The sequence below is a fragment of the Fundulus heteroclitus genome, chromosome 20 (assembly GCF_011125445.2).
Source record: "Fundulus heteroclitus isolate FHET01 chromosome 20, MU-UCD_Fhet_4.1, whole genome shotgun sequence".
Lineage (NCBI taxonomy): Eukaryota > Metazoa > Chordata > Actinopteri > Cyprinodontiformes > Fundulidae > Fundulus > Fundulus heteroclitus.
The window spans coordinates 40970730-40989237 of record NC_046380.1 but is presented as its reverse complement, the minus strand read 5'-3'; the positions used below and the strand labels follow the sequence as shown (position 1 = coordinate 40989237).

Here is an 18508-nt window from a genome sequence, read left to right as displayed (position 1 = left end):
AACAAAGGAGACACCAGCATTTAATAGATATTTACATGTCCAATAATAAAGAGTAGTAAAGTTTACGCAATTTAAACCTTCTCTCCATTAGTACAATTTATTTATTATTTATTTATTTTACAAATTAATTCAATCACAGTTAACCAACATACATAAATACCTAAACGCAAACCCACACAAACAGAAAACAACACAAACTTTATGACAACAAATCAAGACAGCAAACAGAAACAAACACCCAGTTATTTCAATACTTGTGATTAACATCCTAGTAAATCTTTGTACCTTGAGAAAATAATATCCTTTCATTTATTTTTGAAGTTATGTTTGGACTTTGTTTTTATTCCTCCTTTAAATTGTACCAAAATCTTACACCACTAAGGGGGAAAAAACCCCTTCTTGCCCTAAATTTAACATGCATCAACCCTAGACTCTACCACAGAAGTATTTCAAAATAGCTTTTGGCAACCGTTTGTTCCTTAATTAAACGTAACCTGTCTTATTTTGTGCCTTTATGTTTTCACAAAAACTTGCATCATGTTTAACTCTTATGACTCATTTTTGCAATAAATACTGTGTCTGTAATGAACCACCACTAACGTTTCCTCAGACTCCAACACATCGACCTAAATACAGCAGTACCAAAGAGCAGGTTTCACTGATTTGGCTCCATAGTTTTACATCATTGGAGGTTGGAAGTCACAACTATGCAATGTATTGACCTAAAATAACCAGCAGAGGGTGCTGTAGGCTATCAAATGGGATTTTTTTGTGGGCAGTAAAGAAGACACTTTATGGCCAAAATGGACATTAGGAGTGTGTTCCAATTCAGGGGCTGCATCCTTCGAAGGCCGCATTTGTAGGCTGATTACCTCACAGCGGTGCAACGAAGGCTGTCCAAATTTATGATTCCTTGAAAGGCTCTTTCAAATGCAGCGAACAAATGCGTCCTTTTTTTTCTCGCTTTGCGGAATGGGTCTGGTGTATCCTTAGTGGCCTACCTTTTCCCACGATTCATTGTAGGTTGAAGAGAATTGTTCAAATGGAAACAGCAATTACACAGAGAAGTGAAAGGGTGTTAACCCCGACAGGCTAGAAAAGCTGTGAATATGGTTGGACATTGGTGCCACAGCGGTGACAGATGCAACTTTGTTTAAAAAAAAATCTAACTACTGCAGGTGGCTGGGTTTGCGTTAACATTCCAATCACAGCTTGGAGTCCGGAGTCAGACCTCAATTTCAACGTTAATCTTCGGGAGATTAAGTCAAAGATGGTTTATTTTAGCCTGCATTGGCAGTTTGGTTTGTACGGCAGCCTGTTTGGGAGGCGAGAGAGAGTTGGATGTTTGAGAGGGATAAAGTAGTCAAAATGTCTGGGAAGTGTGATAGGGTTGAAGCTTCACTTGATAAAGGAGGGAACGCGTTAAAATAGCTAAACCCACTGAACAAACTGGGGGTTTAGAGCTGTTAGCCCACAAAAGTGGATGAGTCATTCAGGTGTGTAGGCGAGGGCCTAGGTATCCGAGTTTAAGCGAGTGGGGTGCTTCTTGTGTTTAAATAAGGAACTTGTAAAAGGTGTCATTTGTAACCTGTGTGCTAAAATGTCCGAGAGTGAAATTCAAGAAAACATCAAAGGAGCAACTGTGAGTGATGTAAAGCGATTAAAAGAAATCCCAAGGTGGAAATCCCAATGATAACAGATGCTAGAAAACGTTTGCCACAAAGTGTTTATTGAATGTTTGTCTTTTCAAGTGAAGGTTTATCAAAGACTCCCTTTAAATGTCAGCAATTTGGCCATGTGGCCCTCTCCTGTAACGCAGGAAGGCAATCAGCTAAATGTGGCAAATATCATGATTTTGTCTTGAAATGTCCCTTCTCTTGAATGCTGCAATAGTGGAGGTAGTCATATGGCCTTTTAGAGGGAATGTCACCAGTTTGTAAAAGCTAAACAAGTACAGGAAGTCAAAGAATAACAGGTTTATTACACTTAAGCCTTGAAAAGGGTAAAACGAAAGAATCATACTTCAAGTACTAAAACAAATCCTCCTTGAGTATCCCAAGAGGGGTGCAATAGCTCCAACCAAGAGGTATTTGTGGTAAATAATGAGGCTCATATTGCTTTTGTGGTGGATGTACCTTATGTGGTCCATGATAAACAATCAAGGTCTGACTTAATAAAATATGTGTCTGAAGCTGCTGTAAGGTTCTTAGGACAAAAGGATTATGCTCCCCAGGATCTCCATTCCTTTATGAGGGTCAGGTGGATTTGAGTCAGCCTGACATCACACTGGTTACACAGCTGCTTGATAATGAGGGGAATCTCCTTTCTTATCAGGAATGTTTTTGTCAATTTAATTCTCATTAAATTCGACATTCAGTTGCTAACCCTGCAGTTCTACCTAAAAATAAGTTAGGGACTGGAAATGTTGATATTACCAACAACATGAACGCTCCAATATAATTCTAAGATTATTTTACAAGAAGTAGAACGTCCCTCTGGAAGGACCTAATGGGCTCCTCTGTATGGTGAAGCAGACTGGACCCCAGTTTGGTTGATTGGACAAAGAAGATTCCCTTAAAAATGTTGCACATTTATCCTTCAAAAAATTTATATTAGAACGTTCTAAACTTGTAACTGATTACTCTCACTCTTTCTGTGAATGTCATGTTGAAGCAATTCACGTTTATTTTTCCATCGTACCCACAGTAAAATCTTCTGGACTGATTTGCTAAAACCGGGCTGAGAACTGCTGTCGTGGTTCCTCAGGAAATTTCATTGCCACAAAGCCAACTGGACCAGCTACAAACATGACTGCTTCCTTCAACAACTTTTTTATAATTTAAGCACCAAACACATCAATAACAAGAAACCTATAAAGACAAAAAGATATTTCTCCACAAATTCAAGCTCCCCGACCCCTGTACATGAAAAGCCCCTATGCACAAGCAATGATGTATACCTCCGGGTATTTTGTTTATTTTACCACTTTGCGTTAATTATTGTTCTCAGTGACTTAGGAACACAGAAATGTTTTTTGTATGTCTCTTAATATTCAATAAAAATAAAATATGGGTGGAATGAAGCGACGCTGGGTCAAACAGTAACGCTTGTGCTATTTACAGTGACATTATTGCTTCACGTGTATTGTGTGTGACACATCCAAATGTGTAAGCAGCTTCATATGCTTTGGTTCGTGAAATGGAGAGAGAACATTTTGTCAAACTTTTTCTTCTCCGGATTTAACTCGCATCAACCATGTGCGTTTCCGTCACATGACGTCAGCAGTCTCCTTTCCGCCTCAAGATAGAGTTCTCACTGTTGACCTCATGAAAGGTCAAGGAACAGGAGCTATAGGAGCTATGATTGGAACATTTCAGACAGAGCCCAAGTATATCCTTCTCTTCTGGTCTTTACGTCTTCACCGCCGCACAAGGACCCGCCCCAAGTAGACCAGGTTATTTGAAGGATGGAGTCTCTGAATTGTCACTCTAGTTTAACAAAAGTGCAATACAGAATGGAAAGACAGACTATTAAGGATATTTAATTTACTGGGAAACACTTGCTGCCTGCAGCTGGTCCAGTACAGCCAGAGGGCTCTTTACTCACGAGCCTGAAAGTGTGCAGCAAATAAACCCGTCAATGCATTTTTACCACAGAGAAGCAAATGTTTAGAAAGGATTTTCCACAGGGCTTTTTTAAATTATTATTTGTATTTCAGGTTTGTGCAAAAATAGACTGGAAATGTTAAAAATGTTCAGTATTAAAAAAAAAGAATTCTGCATCTCTTCGGGAGAAGTTTGTGTACAATTAGTTGCCTTTTGGTTTCTGGAGCTAACATGTTTTAAACATAATGATTGTGCTGATTTATTTTTAAGATCTCTGCAAAGTATGAGCAAAAGTTTATTCTAACCTGAGCATAGATAACAGCATTTATTTATTGTTTAAGTCCTTAATCTTCATTTTGTGTTAATGAACAACATGGTTATTTCATGTGAAAGGTTACATTAATGTCTATTTATGTATTTATTAAGTAAAAAGATTGCTGGGCCCCCCAAAAAATAAGCAACAGCCCCATCAGCTAAATTCCTCTGGAACCGGGTCTGGGTCAGTGTGTCTGGGGCTGCATCCTTCGAAGGACCCGGTATACTTGGGACGCGTCCTTCACTCAATATGTATGGCTCTGGAATAAAAGGAAGGCGTTATTGCCAGAGTATTATATGGTTTTTGTTTTAGCGTACTTTCACCAGCAGGTGGCGAAAGGCTCTAGGCTTTAATGCTTCACTGTTTCAATGAGCAGCATTAAGACATAAGCGATGCTCTAAGCTAAACTATGGTCAACTCCGGCCTTTCTGTGGTGTCTCTTGCCAAAACAACCACGAGTTAATAGCAGGTGAATAGGTTATCACAGCGCCATATTTAGCCTATTGATTAACTTTTATGTAAAGTTTGGATATTTTATCTTCCAATGTTCTCTGTAAATAACAGCATTGCTCTACTGACTGCCATTATCCCTTCTTTTAGCTCCACGGTGTGCTGCTCTCTAACGTGTCAGTTGAGTAATTCTTCTAGGGCGTGTGTTAATAGGTGACGCTGTGACGTACCTCATAGTACCTTCGTTTTATAACCCTCGATTCCGCGTGTGGGCGGAACTGTTCCGGGTCCCAACAGCTCACTATGATGCGTACGGTGAACGCGATGACACATAACGAGCACACCCCCATGGGAGTTAGATAAGAAATGCTGGAGACGTTTGGCGCGGCTGTTAGACGACTACCTGCTGGCGGTGGTGCGGTAAGAAGCGCGGTGTCTCCGGTATTTTGTCGCCCCTAACAGACTTCAGGCGGGGTTTGCTACTAGGAAGAAGTCACTGGTGCAGCTTGTAAGCTTTTAGTCTATTATCTCTGGCAAGTCGTCTATCAGAGCTTGCTTTGCGCAAGCCGAGGGAAATAGTTAGGGGGAGAAAATGCCTCCTATCAAGAATGACACCGGCAAAAATGAACTCAAAACTCAGATTCAGCAGCTCATTGACTCCAATCAAGTGATGGTCTTCAGCAAAAGCTACTGTCCATATTGTGTTCAGGTAAGTTAGCCTTTCTTGTGTTTTGCCTTATTTGGCAGACTTTGACTTTATCCGGGTCGGTAAAACTTATATTTTTTTTCACCGCGAACTACACGGGATGGGCTCGGCCTAAGTGCTGGAGCGTTGCCTCGACGCCGCCGGGGCCTCTGTCTCTTTAAGAGCCAGTTCCAGGTTATCCGGCGGTCCGAACGACGTGGTTAATCGGAAACGGAGCTAACCTTGCCCTCACGTTCACGTTCATGGGCGGCCTGCAGCTTGCCCGTATGAGGCAAAACGTTAGCTTGCATAATGTCTTGCCCTTCATTAGTCACCCTATAAACTAAAACCTGGCCTGTAGTTCAAGTCAACTGTGTTTAGGTATTTATGTAGCGACATACCATGATTGTGCCATACCGGTAGTTGCATACAACGACGGTTCTGACGGTCTCTAATCAACCATTTTCCTTCTAGCATTGTCGGTCTTTGTAGTTTCGACTAACGTGAGCTAAAGAATGGAGGAACCCGAAGTTATTTCCTGTAAGTCCAGCTCCCTTCAGGATGAAGCATCATTTTCTGACAGTGTCTTTATTTTCTACGCTGGACGCTGAAACATAATCAGCCCCTAGTTTCCTGTCATAGCAAGCTTCCAGTTGACCCTTGCAGCCATCCGTACCCTGGCTGCTGTTGCCTTACGGTATGGATGGACGATGCGGGCTGCTGTATGGCTGTGACTGCATCTCACATTAATCGTAGCCCATAAACACAAATGCCTTTACAAATATTTGGAAATATAACCTATTAAAACAAAATTCAAAATGGGCTTCATCAAAAAAACTAGCTACAGAAAGTACAGTTGTTTTTTTTGTCACTCAACCCCACACATTAACTGCAATTAAATAGATTTTGTAATTCATTTATATTTATTACTGCTCTCAAGGAAGCAAAACTGCAAACAAATGGTCAAAAATTACAAAACTGACAATCCTGGCTATTTTGGGGGTTTTCAGGCACCACTAATTGGAAATTACCACTGCCATGATAAAGCTGAAATGTTTTCACCATAACGATAAAACGATATGTTGAATGTCCACCCTTACTGGTTAAAGCGCGCTGCACCATAGGGCTGGACGATAATTCAATAACAATATATATCGATCGATAGACGTGTGGCGCAATAGGAAAAAAAAAAACGGTCGATAAAAGTTCTATAGACAGTTTTCCTTCCTTCCTTTCAGCCCATCATATCTGTTGATGCTACAGTCACTACTTCCTGTCAACCAATCGTAATCGCGGACCCAGGCACGCCGTCACAAAGCGCCGCCCTCACAAACCACAACACAGAGCACGTGAATATGTCGCAGCAAGGAGCGGCGGAGGAAATTTCCCAAAATGGGGTTTTACTCATTCACCAGTCTGACAGAAATAAACCAGTGTTTGTGAAATTTGTCAGGTAACACAACCAACTTGTTTCATCATCTAAGCCACTCGCAGCAGCGCGAGCAGTTTCAGCCCCGCCGCGGCACCGCGTCCTCAGAGGAATCTTATGGAATTTCTTCCAAAACAAAGCAGGTATAGCAGCCAAACTGGGCTCTCTTCTTTGTGATAAAATGACAAAGCGTCCAAGCGGCATAAGGACATCACGCATGCAGTAACGTGCTTCATAGTGATGGATATGCTGCTGTTGTCTGCAGCTGAAAAACCTGGCTTCAAACAACTACTTGCCACTCTTGAGCCCGATATAAAGTTCCTGGCCGCTATTTTTTTTTTCTTTTCTAACAGTGCTTCCTAGATTGTGCAACGAGTGTGCAAAATAAGCTGCAATCTGTGTCTTCCCACGCCACAACCTCGGACCTCAGCCCTGCATCAGCCCCTCAATTGACTATATAGACAGAGAATGGAACCTGAGGAGTAACTAATGTACTATTCCCACCTAAATAGGCTATTCTATTTATTTATTTATATTATATATATTTTCTATTAAATTTTATTTATATAGCATCAATTCATGAAACATGTCATCTTTTGGTCATTTTACTGTTCACTTTATTCTTTGTCAGTATTTAATAACATCATCCAGGTCTCTTAAGTTGAGTTATTTTTCTTTTAAAAAAAAAAATCAGTTATGGGTAAAAATGTTGGTTAAATAAGGATTTAATTGGGATTTAGTGTTTGTGTGTTTTTTATTAAAAGTATGTCATTTAACAATATCATAAGAGCCAGGTTTTAAATCTTTTTGATAAATATCGATATCGATCAATATAAAAAAAAAAATGTTATCAATATGCTTTTTTTCTATATATCGTCCAGCCTTACCGCACCATATTAGGAAAAGTTACGATGTGCGATAATATCGCTACGTGTTATGACGCTCAACAGTGGCTCAACATCTCACACACCAGGTTGGACTGAAAAGGCTGCCTCTGTCTGAGACCTCCTGGACAACATAAGCCCACTCTTCAGTGTTCAGAGGGCTGTGCGCTGTCACTTCCCACTTCTGTAGAGCACTATGTGAGGGGGGGGGGGGGGGGGTCAAAGCTTGAGAGCGTTCTGACCTGTGCTGTGGTCCCGGGCCGTAAACTGTGTCTCAGACGCTTTGAGGTGAAGCTCTGCTGACAAGGAAGGCTTTTTGCCCCAGTTCCCCAAATGCTGCGCTACCTCTGGATGAGACCAGGGCTCTGCTGCTCTTCCACTTCTACACTTTGTGGATGATAAAGGGAAAAGTTGATGCGTATAAAAATAAATCGCCCACAGAACTTAGCAGAGCGGTGTGGAACTTCAGTGTGAAAGGTTTGCATATCTATACGTGTGACTCTGCTCCAGCATTGCGCCGCCTCGGCAGACATGATTCTCCGTATAGACTGCGATATTTTATCAGGCATGAAATGGTTTGGTTATTTCAAAGCGGGCTTAACGCAACAGAACACTGTCTTGGTCTGCAGGTGAAGGACCTGTTCAAGGAACTGAAAATCGAGTGCAATGTGATGGAGCTGGATCTCATGGGTAAGACTAAAGACTCCTTATCCTCACTTTGGGGGGGGGGGGGGGGGTTCACTACAGTGACGATGGTGAACAAAACGTGGATCAGAACATGTCAACAGAGGAAAGGCTGGCCCTAATCGGCTGGCCCATCTTTCTGGTCTGTTGTGTTTGATGCTTCTGATTCCAAACAGGTCAACATTTAAGTGTTGTTTTTTTTTTTTTTTTTTTTTTTTTTTTTTTTTCTCCCTCCATTTCGGGTCAAAGTCCATTTCCTGTTGCCACATCTAGAACCACTCTGATGCCAGAGAAATGCCCCCATGTTGGGGCAGACTGATGCCAACCTTTCTGGTACCAGCATTCAGTGGTCAGTCCGTCTCCCAGGGCAACGCTGACCAATCAGTGCAGACGGATGTAGCTCATTGGTTGGTTAGACGCTGACAGAACTTTAGCAGCCTGTTTCTAAATAAGAGCCAAAGCCCCCAATGATGGCTATACATGTACGCACACTGAGGCTTCTTTCTGAGAAATATACCAATGTTGTTGCTCAAAGGAATCCAGAGTGCCTTTAAGCAACAGCAGAGTGAACCGTGATGCTGTCTCATCCTCCGCTGAATAACACGGCCTCATTCAGTTCAGCGTTCTCCGACACGGAGCTCTGTTCCTCACCGCGTTGCTGCACAGCGCTGCCGACAGGCTTCCTATGCACAACCCCGACACGCCTCTGTCCAGTATCGGTACCAGCGTACTTTCTGCATCCGATCCATCCCTCAGACGTTTCTGATCCATACGCTGCGTCTGCTTTAATGTTTTCTGCTGAAAAGTCTCCTGTCTCCGCTAGCTGGCTGCTTGCTGTGGAAAGGAAGCAAGCTTTTGAGTTTTGTTTGGACAGCGTAGCCTTAGATTTTTATGATCCACTTTACATGTGGCTTACATATGTTAAATTGATAAAATTAAGATGGTAAAGACCGAAGTAGAATAAAAAAATTAAATCAGTAAGGATTCAAATAAAGTTAATTTAAAAGTCTGAAAAAATAGGGTAAATGGCTAAAAGAGCTCTGGTACAGGACAGTATCGGTATTGGCAGATGCCCAAATTCTGGTGTCGGATCAGAAGTGAAAAAAATGTGTCTCTCTACTGGCAGCAGGAACATAAACTTTGAATAGATGTTGTTGTTTTTATGCAGGAACTACATTTTTGGGGAAGTTGAGAAAGTAATTTCTTCATGGCTCTGGTTGAGCATTATGGGAGACTGAAGCATCTTTTCTGTCTGAAGTAGTCCTGGCGCCATCGATCTAGAACCCGAGGCTTCCTGCAGGCAGGACAGAGTTGGTGGAGCAGAGCTCGTGTTCTGCTGTCTGCCCCGTTTTTCATGCGGTTCGCTGACGTCTGCGTGTCTTTGTCCAGAGAATGGAACCAACTACCAGGAGATGCTGCTGGAGATGACCGGCCAGAGAACGGTTCCTCAGGTCTTCGTCAACAAGACGCACGTCGGTGGTTGTGACAAAACGATGCAGGTGAGGACCTGGCCGCTCTCATCCACGGTCTGCTGGCTTCAGATTGGAAAGTTTGTTTCTCAGCTCCGTTGTGTGAAAGTTTCCCTTTGATGACTCGGTGGGCTATAAACAAGCAAAGGTGGGCTGTTGTACGCACCAATGAGCTGAGGGTTTTGTTCTAACTGCATTGTGGGAACTGTGTCGATGCTCTGCACCAGGCCCATAAAGACGGCAGCCTGCAGCAGCTTCTCAGCGGGGAAACCCAGGCGTACGACTACGACCTGATCGTCATTGGCGGAGGATCTGGAGGCCTGGCGTGCTCCAAGGTGACGGACTGTAGTTCAGCTCCTGCCGCGTTCCTCTGAACGCTCATGATGGGACTGAACAATGTCTCAGAACTTCAGAGAGAACGGCAACATGTTGACCTTGTGGTGACGGCAACATTTCCAACGCTGTAACATTGTGTCCACCGACAACAGGAGGCGGCCTTACTGGGGAAGAAGGTCATGGTGTTGGACTTTGTCGTGCCCACGCCCAAGGGAACCTCCTGGGGTAAGGTGCCTCCCCCGATGGAGCGGGCCTGGCAGCCAGCAGGCAGTCTGACCGTCTGCTGCCTTTAACAGGTCTCGGTGGGACGTGCGTGAACGTTGGCTGCATTCCCAAGAAGCTGATGCACCAGACGGCCCTGTTGGCCACGGCCATCCAGGACGCGCGCAAGTTTGGTTGGGAGTTCAATGAGTCAGGTGAGACCGCCGGGGATCCTGGCTCCGGCTAGGCAGCCGGACGAGGGTTTAACCGTGTGTCCGCGTGTCCTCAGTGAAGCACAACTGGGAGACGATGAAGACGGCGGTGAACAATTACATCGGCTCGCTCAACTGGGGCTACAGGGTGTCGCTGAGAGACAAGAAGGTTGAGTACGTCAACGCCTACGCAGAGTTCGTCGAGCCGCACAAGATCAAGGTAAACGGCAAATTCTACCATTAACGGCACACATGGACAAAGAAAGCAGTCGATCAGAAAAGTTTAGCCTGCATAAGATTACTGTGGCTCCCTTAAACAGACCGCTGCAGCTGCTCGTCTTTATAAGGCACATATTTGGTAACTGGAGACGGTCTGGGTTTAAGTATAAATTGTGTCAGGGCCCGTAGGCTTGTTGGGGAACCAGACGTGGCAGAGAGGCTGCTTCATGCTAACAGAAGCTGCTTAGGGATGGAGGAGCAGATCTGAAACTTCAGGGTCATCCCAGATATCCAGCCAGGCCTAGAATGTCAGTCTGGCCTTTAAACGGGTCACTGACACATGATCACAAAGATTCTGTAGCCGTAATGAAGTTGTTGTTGTTGAATCTCTCTGTTCAGCCTGAACCTGAGCTGCTCAGCAGAGCAGGGCCAACGAGCTTTTCAGCGTTCAGACTGCGGCCAGGTTACATTCAACAAAGGTTTTACTCACCTGGCTGGATGCAAATGCATGCCGCACCTTTCAGATTTCTTTGTTTTCTTTCACTTAACGGTGGTTTGCTCCTGTCTGTTGGTCTATCTAATGAACGTTCAACACAAAACATCAAAGCTTTTGATTGAATTTTACAAAACTGTAAGAACCAGGCAAGCTGCATATTCTGGGATGTTCCTGTGAATTAGCAGGGAGTTTGGGTTTGGTTCTGTTCTTAGAGGAGGTTAAAAAGACCCATCCAGATGTGCTTTTGTCGCTTCTGGAAACACTCCATCCTGTTAAAGGCAGCAGAGCATGGATCTGAAGCGTCACTGTTCGCTATTGCAGCCGTTCTGCTTCACTTCCCGCTCCACGCTGAGGAAAGGCTGTTTATGCAACTGGGTGGAAACCAGAGCTCTGCAGCGAGAACGTGCTCATAAGTCCGCCATCTTCCTCTGTGTTCTGTGACAGGCAACAAACAAACGGGGAAAGGAGACGTTTTACACGGCAGCCAGATTTGTCTTGGCGACAGGCGAGCGGCCGCGTTACCTGGGAATCCCCGGCGACAAGGAGTACTGCATCACCAGGTGAGAGCCCCGCCCCACCCCGCACCGCAGGAAGCTGCTTCTGGAGCTCAGCGCCGCTGGGGTGTGTAGGGTGGACTCGCCTGTCTGTCCACTGCTTAGTGCGGCCTGCCTTTCTAAAGGGTTTAAGCCAAGATGGCCGTCGGCGTAAACTTGAGTTGTAGTTTAAAAATTAGAATCTTCCCAGAACTGGAAGCTGGATCGTGTTAGTTGGTCTTAATGATCTAAGCCAGGTTTGCAGATCGTAGCTCCTGCTGCTCTGCAGAGTTCATCCTAGAAATGAGCAAATCGTCATTAGATCTCCTTTAATCTGCTTGGAGAACTATTTTTATTACACGTTAGAACAGCAGATATTAACACGCAGTAGAGCATGAGAGGTGGCAGGAAAGTAGACATGGTTTGTGTTTCTCTGCCTCTGCCCTAGCGATGACCTCTTCTCGTTGCCCTACTGCCCGGGAAAGACGCTGGTCATCGGCGCGTCCTACGTGGCCCTGGAGTGCGGCGGCTTCCTGGCCGGCCTCGGCCTCGACGTCACCGTCATGGTGCGCTCCATCCTGCTGAGGGGCTTCGACCAGGACATGGCCAACCGCGCTGGAGAGCACATGGAGACGCACGGTGTCAAGTTCATTCGCAAGTTTGTGCCAATAAAGGTTGGTGTGCCTCCTGAAATCTGTGGCAGCCTGTGAAGCTGTGAATGTGACCTTCAGGCCAATGAGCATTTCTCTGTGTGGGTTCGTGTCAGATCGAGGAGCTGGAAGCAGGCAGTCCCGGCAGGCTGAAGGTGACGGCCAAGTCCACAGAAACGGACGAGATCATCGAGGGCGAGTACAACACGGTGCGTGTTATCAGCTCATCCCGCAGCCCGGCTGTTGCTCAGCATTCTTCATGTTGCTGTGGAATCTGAAACCAGGAAATGTCAACGAGTTCCTCGTTCATCACGGCTCTGATCAAATCTGTGTGTTTTTCTGCTCCTCAGGTGCTGATAGCGGTGGGTCGGAACGCCTGCACCGACAAAATCGGCCTGGACAAGGCAGGAGTCCGAGTCAACCCAAAGTAAGTCCCCCTTCGTCTGCTGCTCCTCGTGGTTCTGTACGTTCAGCCGCGTCACACGTGCCGCGCTGTCCCTTTAAGGCTCGGCGTACAGTCACAGTGATTCAGCAGTTCTGGGTCCTGCTGGGGATTTGTCAGGAAGAGATAAGAGCTGGCTAGTAAGCTGAGAAGGTTCCTGTGTTCAGTGTCGGCGTTCAGTTACAAAACTGATCCCTCTGTTCAGAACCTCTGACGGCTCGGCGCTGAAGCAGCGTCTCAGCAGCGTGCAGGACGGATCCAGCATGAACCTGACGCTTCGGGCTGGAAACACTTGGAGAACGTGGTGTGAACGACTTGGTAGTGGAGCTCTGTGAGGCCAGCTGGGATTAGAGTCGGCTCAAGTGTTCTCGGTCATGTGTTCTGGTCTGATGACTGGAGCCGGGTCTAGGGGCCATGAATGGGCCCCCGGGTGGTTCAGTTGTACGCTGTGAAATATTAACGCTATCTTGATGAATGCTGCTGCAGCCCTGTGCTCAGGATGACCTTCGACCCGGTCGTTTATCTCTGCTGAGTCAGAGGAAGGAGTTTCTGCAGCTCTCCTGTGTGTTGGGAGCCATGTGGGTAAAAACAATATATATTGATCAATAGACGTATATCAATGCTAGAAAAAGGGTCAATAAAAAGTTCAATAGAATCAGTTTACCTTGTATATTATTATTATTATTATTCATTCATTCATTCATTCATTCATTCATTCATTCATTCATTCATTTCATTCTCCCAACCAATCACAACGCAGACCAAGGAACCAAGCACTGCCCCCTTCACATAGTTCAGAGAGCAGGTGTTTCTTTCTTTTTCTTTTTTTTTTGGTAAAAAGTTGGTTGGTTTGTTGAATCATCGATCAATATGATTTCTATTTTATCAATATCATCCAGCCCTATAAAAACCCACATGTCCTCCTTTGTTGGGTCATTACTGGCTGATAGTGGGTCTACCAGGAGTAGGATCTACCCTGCAAAGCTCTTCTAGAGAACAAGATCTCAATAAAACACAGATAATCAGAATTATGCAGTGAAGGGAAAATGTTCCATGATTAAAGGGTTTCTGTCAGAATGGACAAAGCTGTGACAGGAGGGATCTGTGTTCAGCCCTAAGTCAACTCTGTCTAAGCACCTTTTACTGCATCATTGCAGCAGATCCTTGATGCATTTGGTCTGGACTTTGACTAGACCATTCCAGCAGATGGGTCTGAACCGTTGAACGGTAGCTTCAGATGAGAGTTTGGTGTCGCTGAGCTGCTGCTGCTGCTGCCCCGGTCCTCTGTCCTGAACGGTCCAACTTGTCCAGCATCCCTTCTACTCAGACTGCCCCAACCCGGTTCAGGACCAGAATCCCCACAGCACGGCGCCGGCCGCTTTTCACCGTGGTCGTATGGAGTTTGTTTTCCTCAACACTGAGCCTTTATAAAGTCTAAATGAGACGCATTAAAGCTTGTGGTGGTGATGTGACGAACGGTGAAACAGGCCTTTGGAAGTCCCCATGGCGACGCTTCAGCTGCTCTCATGGCTTCTGGTTTAGCGTTAACAAACTGGATTAGTTTCCGCTGATGTGCTGGTTCCAGCAGGATGTTTGCAGGAGAGACACGGTAAAAGTAACTAACTCTGACAATAAGATAGCTGATATAAACGCTACGAGGTCACGGCTGCAAAGGACCTGCATGGACGCCGCGTCATACATGTCATCGTATTATTAAAAACCGCCTGTTTTCCTGAGTCCGCTCGCATGATGCCGTCTACATGTTAAATAGAATCTGATGTGGTCACTGTTGGCTTTGTGAACAAAGGAGCTTTATTTATTTCTCTTTTCAGAACCACCGTGGCTTAATGGGTCTAATTTATGAGTAACTGATTCAAACTCGATGTCAACATCTCCTGGCATTATCCATGGTGACTTGTGTCATATGGAGGGTTAAAAAGGACAAATTTAAATAAATGTATCATGTGAATTTACCATTAAAAAATGAATGTACCATTGATTTAATACAGGGCTGTGCAGTGGGCAGTGCTGTTGCCTTGCAGCAAGAAGGTCCTGGGTTCAAGTCCTACCCTTGCCCTGGGTCTTTCTGCATGGAGTTAGCATGTTCTCCCTGTCTATGGCAGGCAGCACAGAGACAAACAGGACAAGCCACCATTTTTTTACACGCATCTAATGCCAATTTAACCTAACTCGTGTTTTTGGGAGGAAGCTGGAGTACCCAGAGAGAACTCATGCGTGCACAGGGAGAACATGCAGAAAGACTCCAGGTGGAACCCTTCAATGATTTATTAAATAAAGGGTACATTTATTTCTTAGAACATTTACTCTTTCTATTGTAAAGTCACATTTATGTCATTTAGTCCCTTTTTAACCCTCCATAGAGCCATGAATGGGTTTTAATCTTTGCCTTTTAACACAAATGTAACTTTTTCCTTCCTTGGATGCATCCCTCCTCATTGACCTGTGACCCGTTTCCCAGGAATGGAAAGATTCCCGTGAACGATGAAGAGCAGACCAACGTGCCTCACATCTACGCCATTGGAGACATTCTGGAGGGAAAGTGGGAGCTGACGCCTGTTGCCATCCAAGCCGGGAAGCTGCTGGCTCGTCGTCTCTACGGCGGATCGGCTGTGAAGGTACGCCGTGCGCCTCCTGGCGACTTGTACTGAGTCCCTGCTGCGTGGTGGCTGATGGGATGCCTAACGAACGTCTGTCTGTCTGTGCCCAGTGCGACTACATCAACGTTCCCACCACCGTGTTCACCCCTCTGGAGTACGGCGCCTGCGGCCTGTCGGAGGAGAAAGCCACTGAGCTCTACGGACAGGAAAACATCGAGGTGAATAATTCATGGTGGCGCATCAGGTTCATATTAAAGGATCGGGTGAGGCTTGGCCATGTGTTTGATCCCTGCTCTGCGGCGTGTGTTCAGGTCTACCACAGTCTGTTTTGGCCTCTGGAGTTCACCGTGCCGAACCGCGACAACAACCGATGCTACGCCAAGATCATCTGCAACAAACTGGACAACGTACGGTTACGCCGTCGCCTCTAGCGGGTCCTGATGCTGGCGTCAGCTGCTGGGATTCATCGTAGTTTTCCTCATCTCCTTTCAGGACAGAGTCATCGGCTTCCACTACCTGGGTCCAAACGCAGGCGAGGTGACGCAGGGCTTCGGCGCTGCCATGAAATGTGGCGCCACCAAGGAGCAGCTGGACACCACCATCGGCATCCACCCAACCTGTGCCGAGGTAGGAGGAGCTGTCCTTTGACTAGGGTCTAACGCTTTTGAAACTGTCGGCTTAAAATGATTATGATCCAGCCTGGATCATAACGACCACGCCTGAAGCGTGATTGGGCTTCACACCGCCTCGCTACTTCCTGTATGACGGCTTCTCCACGCTGCGTGCCTCGTCCCCTCTTGGTAAAAAGATGCAGAGCTGAGTTCTGGATCCGTTCTGTTGAGCTGATGCATGCTGGGTATTAGCTTAATAATGGAGCAGCATTACTCCTTCATTATGCTAATGTCTAGCAGTGCTAATTATTGCTCATTAAGATGCTCCGGGTGTCTAACATCGTGTTCAGGTTGTCCTTTCTGCTTATCCTGCCCTGGTTCTCAGGCTGCTGTTAAAAAGCCCAAATAAAAGTTGTCATTCTGGCCTCTGCGGTTCCAGTTGCTGTTGGCGTTGAACGTTTCTGAAACGGCTGACTTGTAGATCTTGTTGGCTGCTATGAAAAAGATGTGTAGGGCTGAACATCCTGCTTTTATTGCAGCGATATCCGTTTATGTGGCTGTTTTTGGATCGTGGGCTCATGCTGCCGTTCTCTCCAAGGTTCTCTGAGCCTTTGGAAGAACACAAGCTTGATGAGCTGTAGTTCTATGCTGCCACCTTTACAGCTGAATTAGTTTTGTTTGTTTTACACATTTCTACACGAGGATCCAGTGTTTGCTGCCTCTCTGGGCTCTTTCATGACCATTTCTCCTCTGCCCACAGGTCTTCACCACCTTGGATGTGACCAAGAGATCCGGCGGAGACATCACCCAGAGCGGTTGCTGAGGTTAAACCCTGCTTGTTTAGCAGCCTGCTCTCACATTAGACTCTACCACCTGTCCACCGGTACCTGACCCGGTGGAAGATGCTTGCCTGCGCTCTGATGGAGCGAAGCGGCGAAGCGCTAAGAGTCTGAGCTGAGGGTAGTCTGCTGAACGGCGGGGTTACTCTGCTCGTGTTTCTGCTGGCCTCCACCGGCGTGTCCCTTCTCAGAGGAGCTCCAGCACACACTGCCTGCACGGATGTGTGTGTGTGGATGTTTAATGACGTCCTGGCCCGTAACCTAAAATACTGAGGTGGGCTAGGATCGATGTTCTTCTGCAGGGGCGCCTGATGGTGGCTCACAATCCTTCGTCCAACTCCCCAACTGCATCGGCTTTGTGTTGCACCTTCTGCAAGCAGAGGGTGCGTAGACTGAAAACTGCTTGACCCAATGCGTGGCTCTGGTGTGTGTACGTCATTCCACACGTTCCCCCTACCTTGAATTCAACATCAGTCTGAAACGTGTGCTTGTCACCGTCAGCAGGATTCTTGTAGGTTTAGTTAAGTAATGTGCTTATAAGAGAACAGGAGCTCTTCTGAGCGCGTAAACGTTCAAGCCTTTTGAGATCTGCTTTGCAATTTTCCAGCTGAACGGAGATTTCAGCCGGAGTTGTACTGGCAGTCCATTTATCGTGTGTGTTCTGCCGCTGCATTTTGTATATAAAGGTATGTTAAGTCTTCTGTCAGTGTGGGACATTTGGTCATCTGTTAAAATGACAGGTTTGCTCATGTCAAAGTCTTTTAGACAACTTTTTCTTCACATTTAATAAAGGATGTTATTCAGCACAAACGTGTCGGACTGTTATTGCTCATGTTGACTTAAACTTTAATGTTTACTTCACTTTATTTACTGCAAACATCACAGATTTACTTTATTAAGGAGGCATGATGCTTTGTTTGGGCTGACATTGAATCAGACTAAAGTTTTCTTTTTTTTCTTTTTTAAGTTTGGCTATTTATCACATTTATGCTGAATACAGAAATTATTTGTTCATATTCAGAAGTCGACCTGCAAGATTAGTTTGCCATAGCACAATTTTATGAAGGTCCAAATGATAATGATGGCACCTCAGAGGTTGATTCTCAACGTTTAAGTTAAAAAGTCACAGCTGAGCTGGGGCTGGATTTTAAAAGACCGTGTTTATTTTTCACAAAACAACCTATGGAGAAGATGGTTTTTCATTTTTCAGACCAGAAGGTGCCCCGTTCATGTTAAAGTAATTACAAGTCCTGTAGCAACATGGGCTGAACGACTATGGAGGAACATGACGTTTCCCTGCTGTTCTCTATTCACTGGATTGCTGATTGGCTGTATACACGTCGCTGTGAAGCTACCAGCCGCCATATTGATACTCCCCATTTTCCTCCAGTAACTAGGGAATACGTGCACTACAGCATCGAACAATGATGATTTTTCTCATGTTCAGGGGGGGCTTAAGTCAAATGCCATATAGTTTTATGTTATGTACTAACACTATCAAGTACTGAGAAAGTCATGTGGTGAAATATTTTTGCATGGTGTGTGTATATATCATGCAAAATATTTCAGCACATGACTTTCTCAGTACGTGTTAGTACATCCACTGACTAAAATTAGCTGTGAAACGTTTTTTCACTGCCAGAGTAGGGAGTAGCAAGATGGCGGCCAGTGACTTCACTTTTACGGGCGAAGCATCAATCCAGTGAATAGAGATCAGTGCGTTTCCCCCAGAAGCATCCTAGTAAAAAATCACAAGCTTGCGTATGCTCTCCAATTAAAAACGTCTCCATTTTTGCAGACGTCTGAAAGTAAAACTGATGTGCTTGATT

At 45.3% G+C, this 18508-nt stretch overlaps 1 protein-coding gene across 1 annotated transcript; it reads left to right on the top strand.

Annotated features, from left to right (window-relative positions):
- The first annotated feature begins 4730 nt into the window (after window positions 1-4730).
- Window positions 4731-17485, top strand: txnrd3 (thioredoxin reductase 3). The gene is made up of 16 exons (XM_012874786.3): window positions 4731-5080; window positions 7999-8059; window positions 9443-9552; window positions 9750-9857; window positions 10011-10083; window positions 10155-10274; window positions 10349-10491; window positions 11431-11546; window positions 11968-12193; window positions 12286-12378; window positions 12520-12596; window positions 15091-15247; window positions 15340-15447; window positions 15541-15636; window positions 15722-15856; window positions 16601-17485. Exons 1-16 carry the CDS (start codon window positions 4964-4966, stop codon window positions 16661-16663), a joined length of 1803 nt encoding a protein of 600 aa, XP_012730240.2. The 5' UTR covers window positions 4731-4963; the 3' UTR covers window positions 16664-17485.
- The last annotated feature ends 1023 nt before the right edge of the window (window positions 17486-18508 follow it).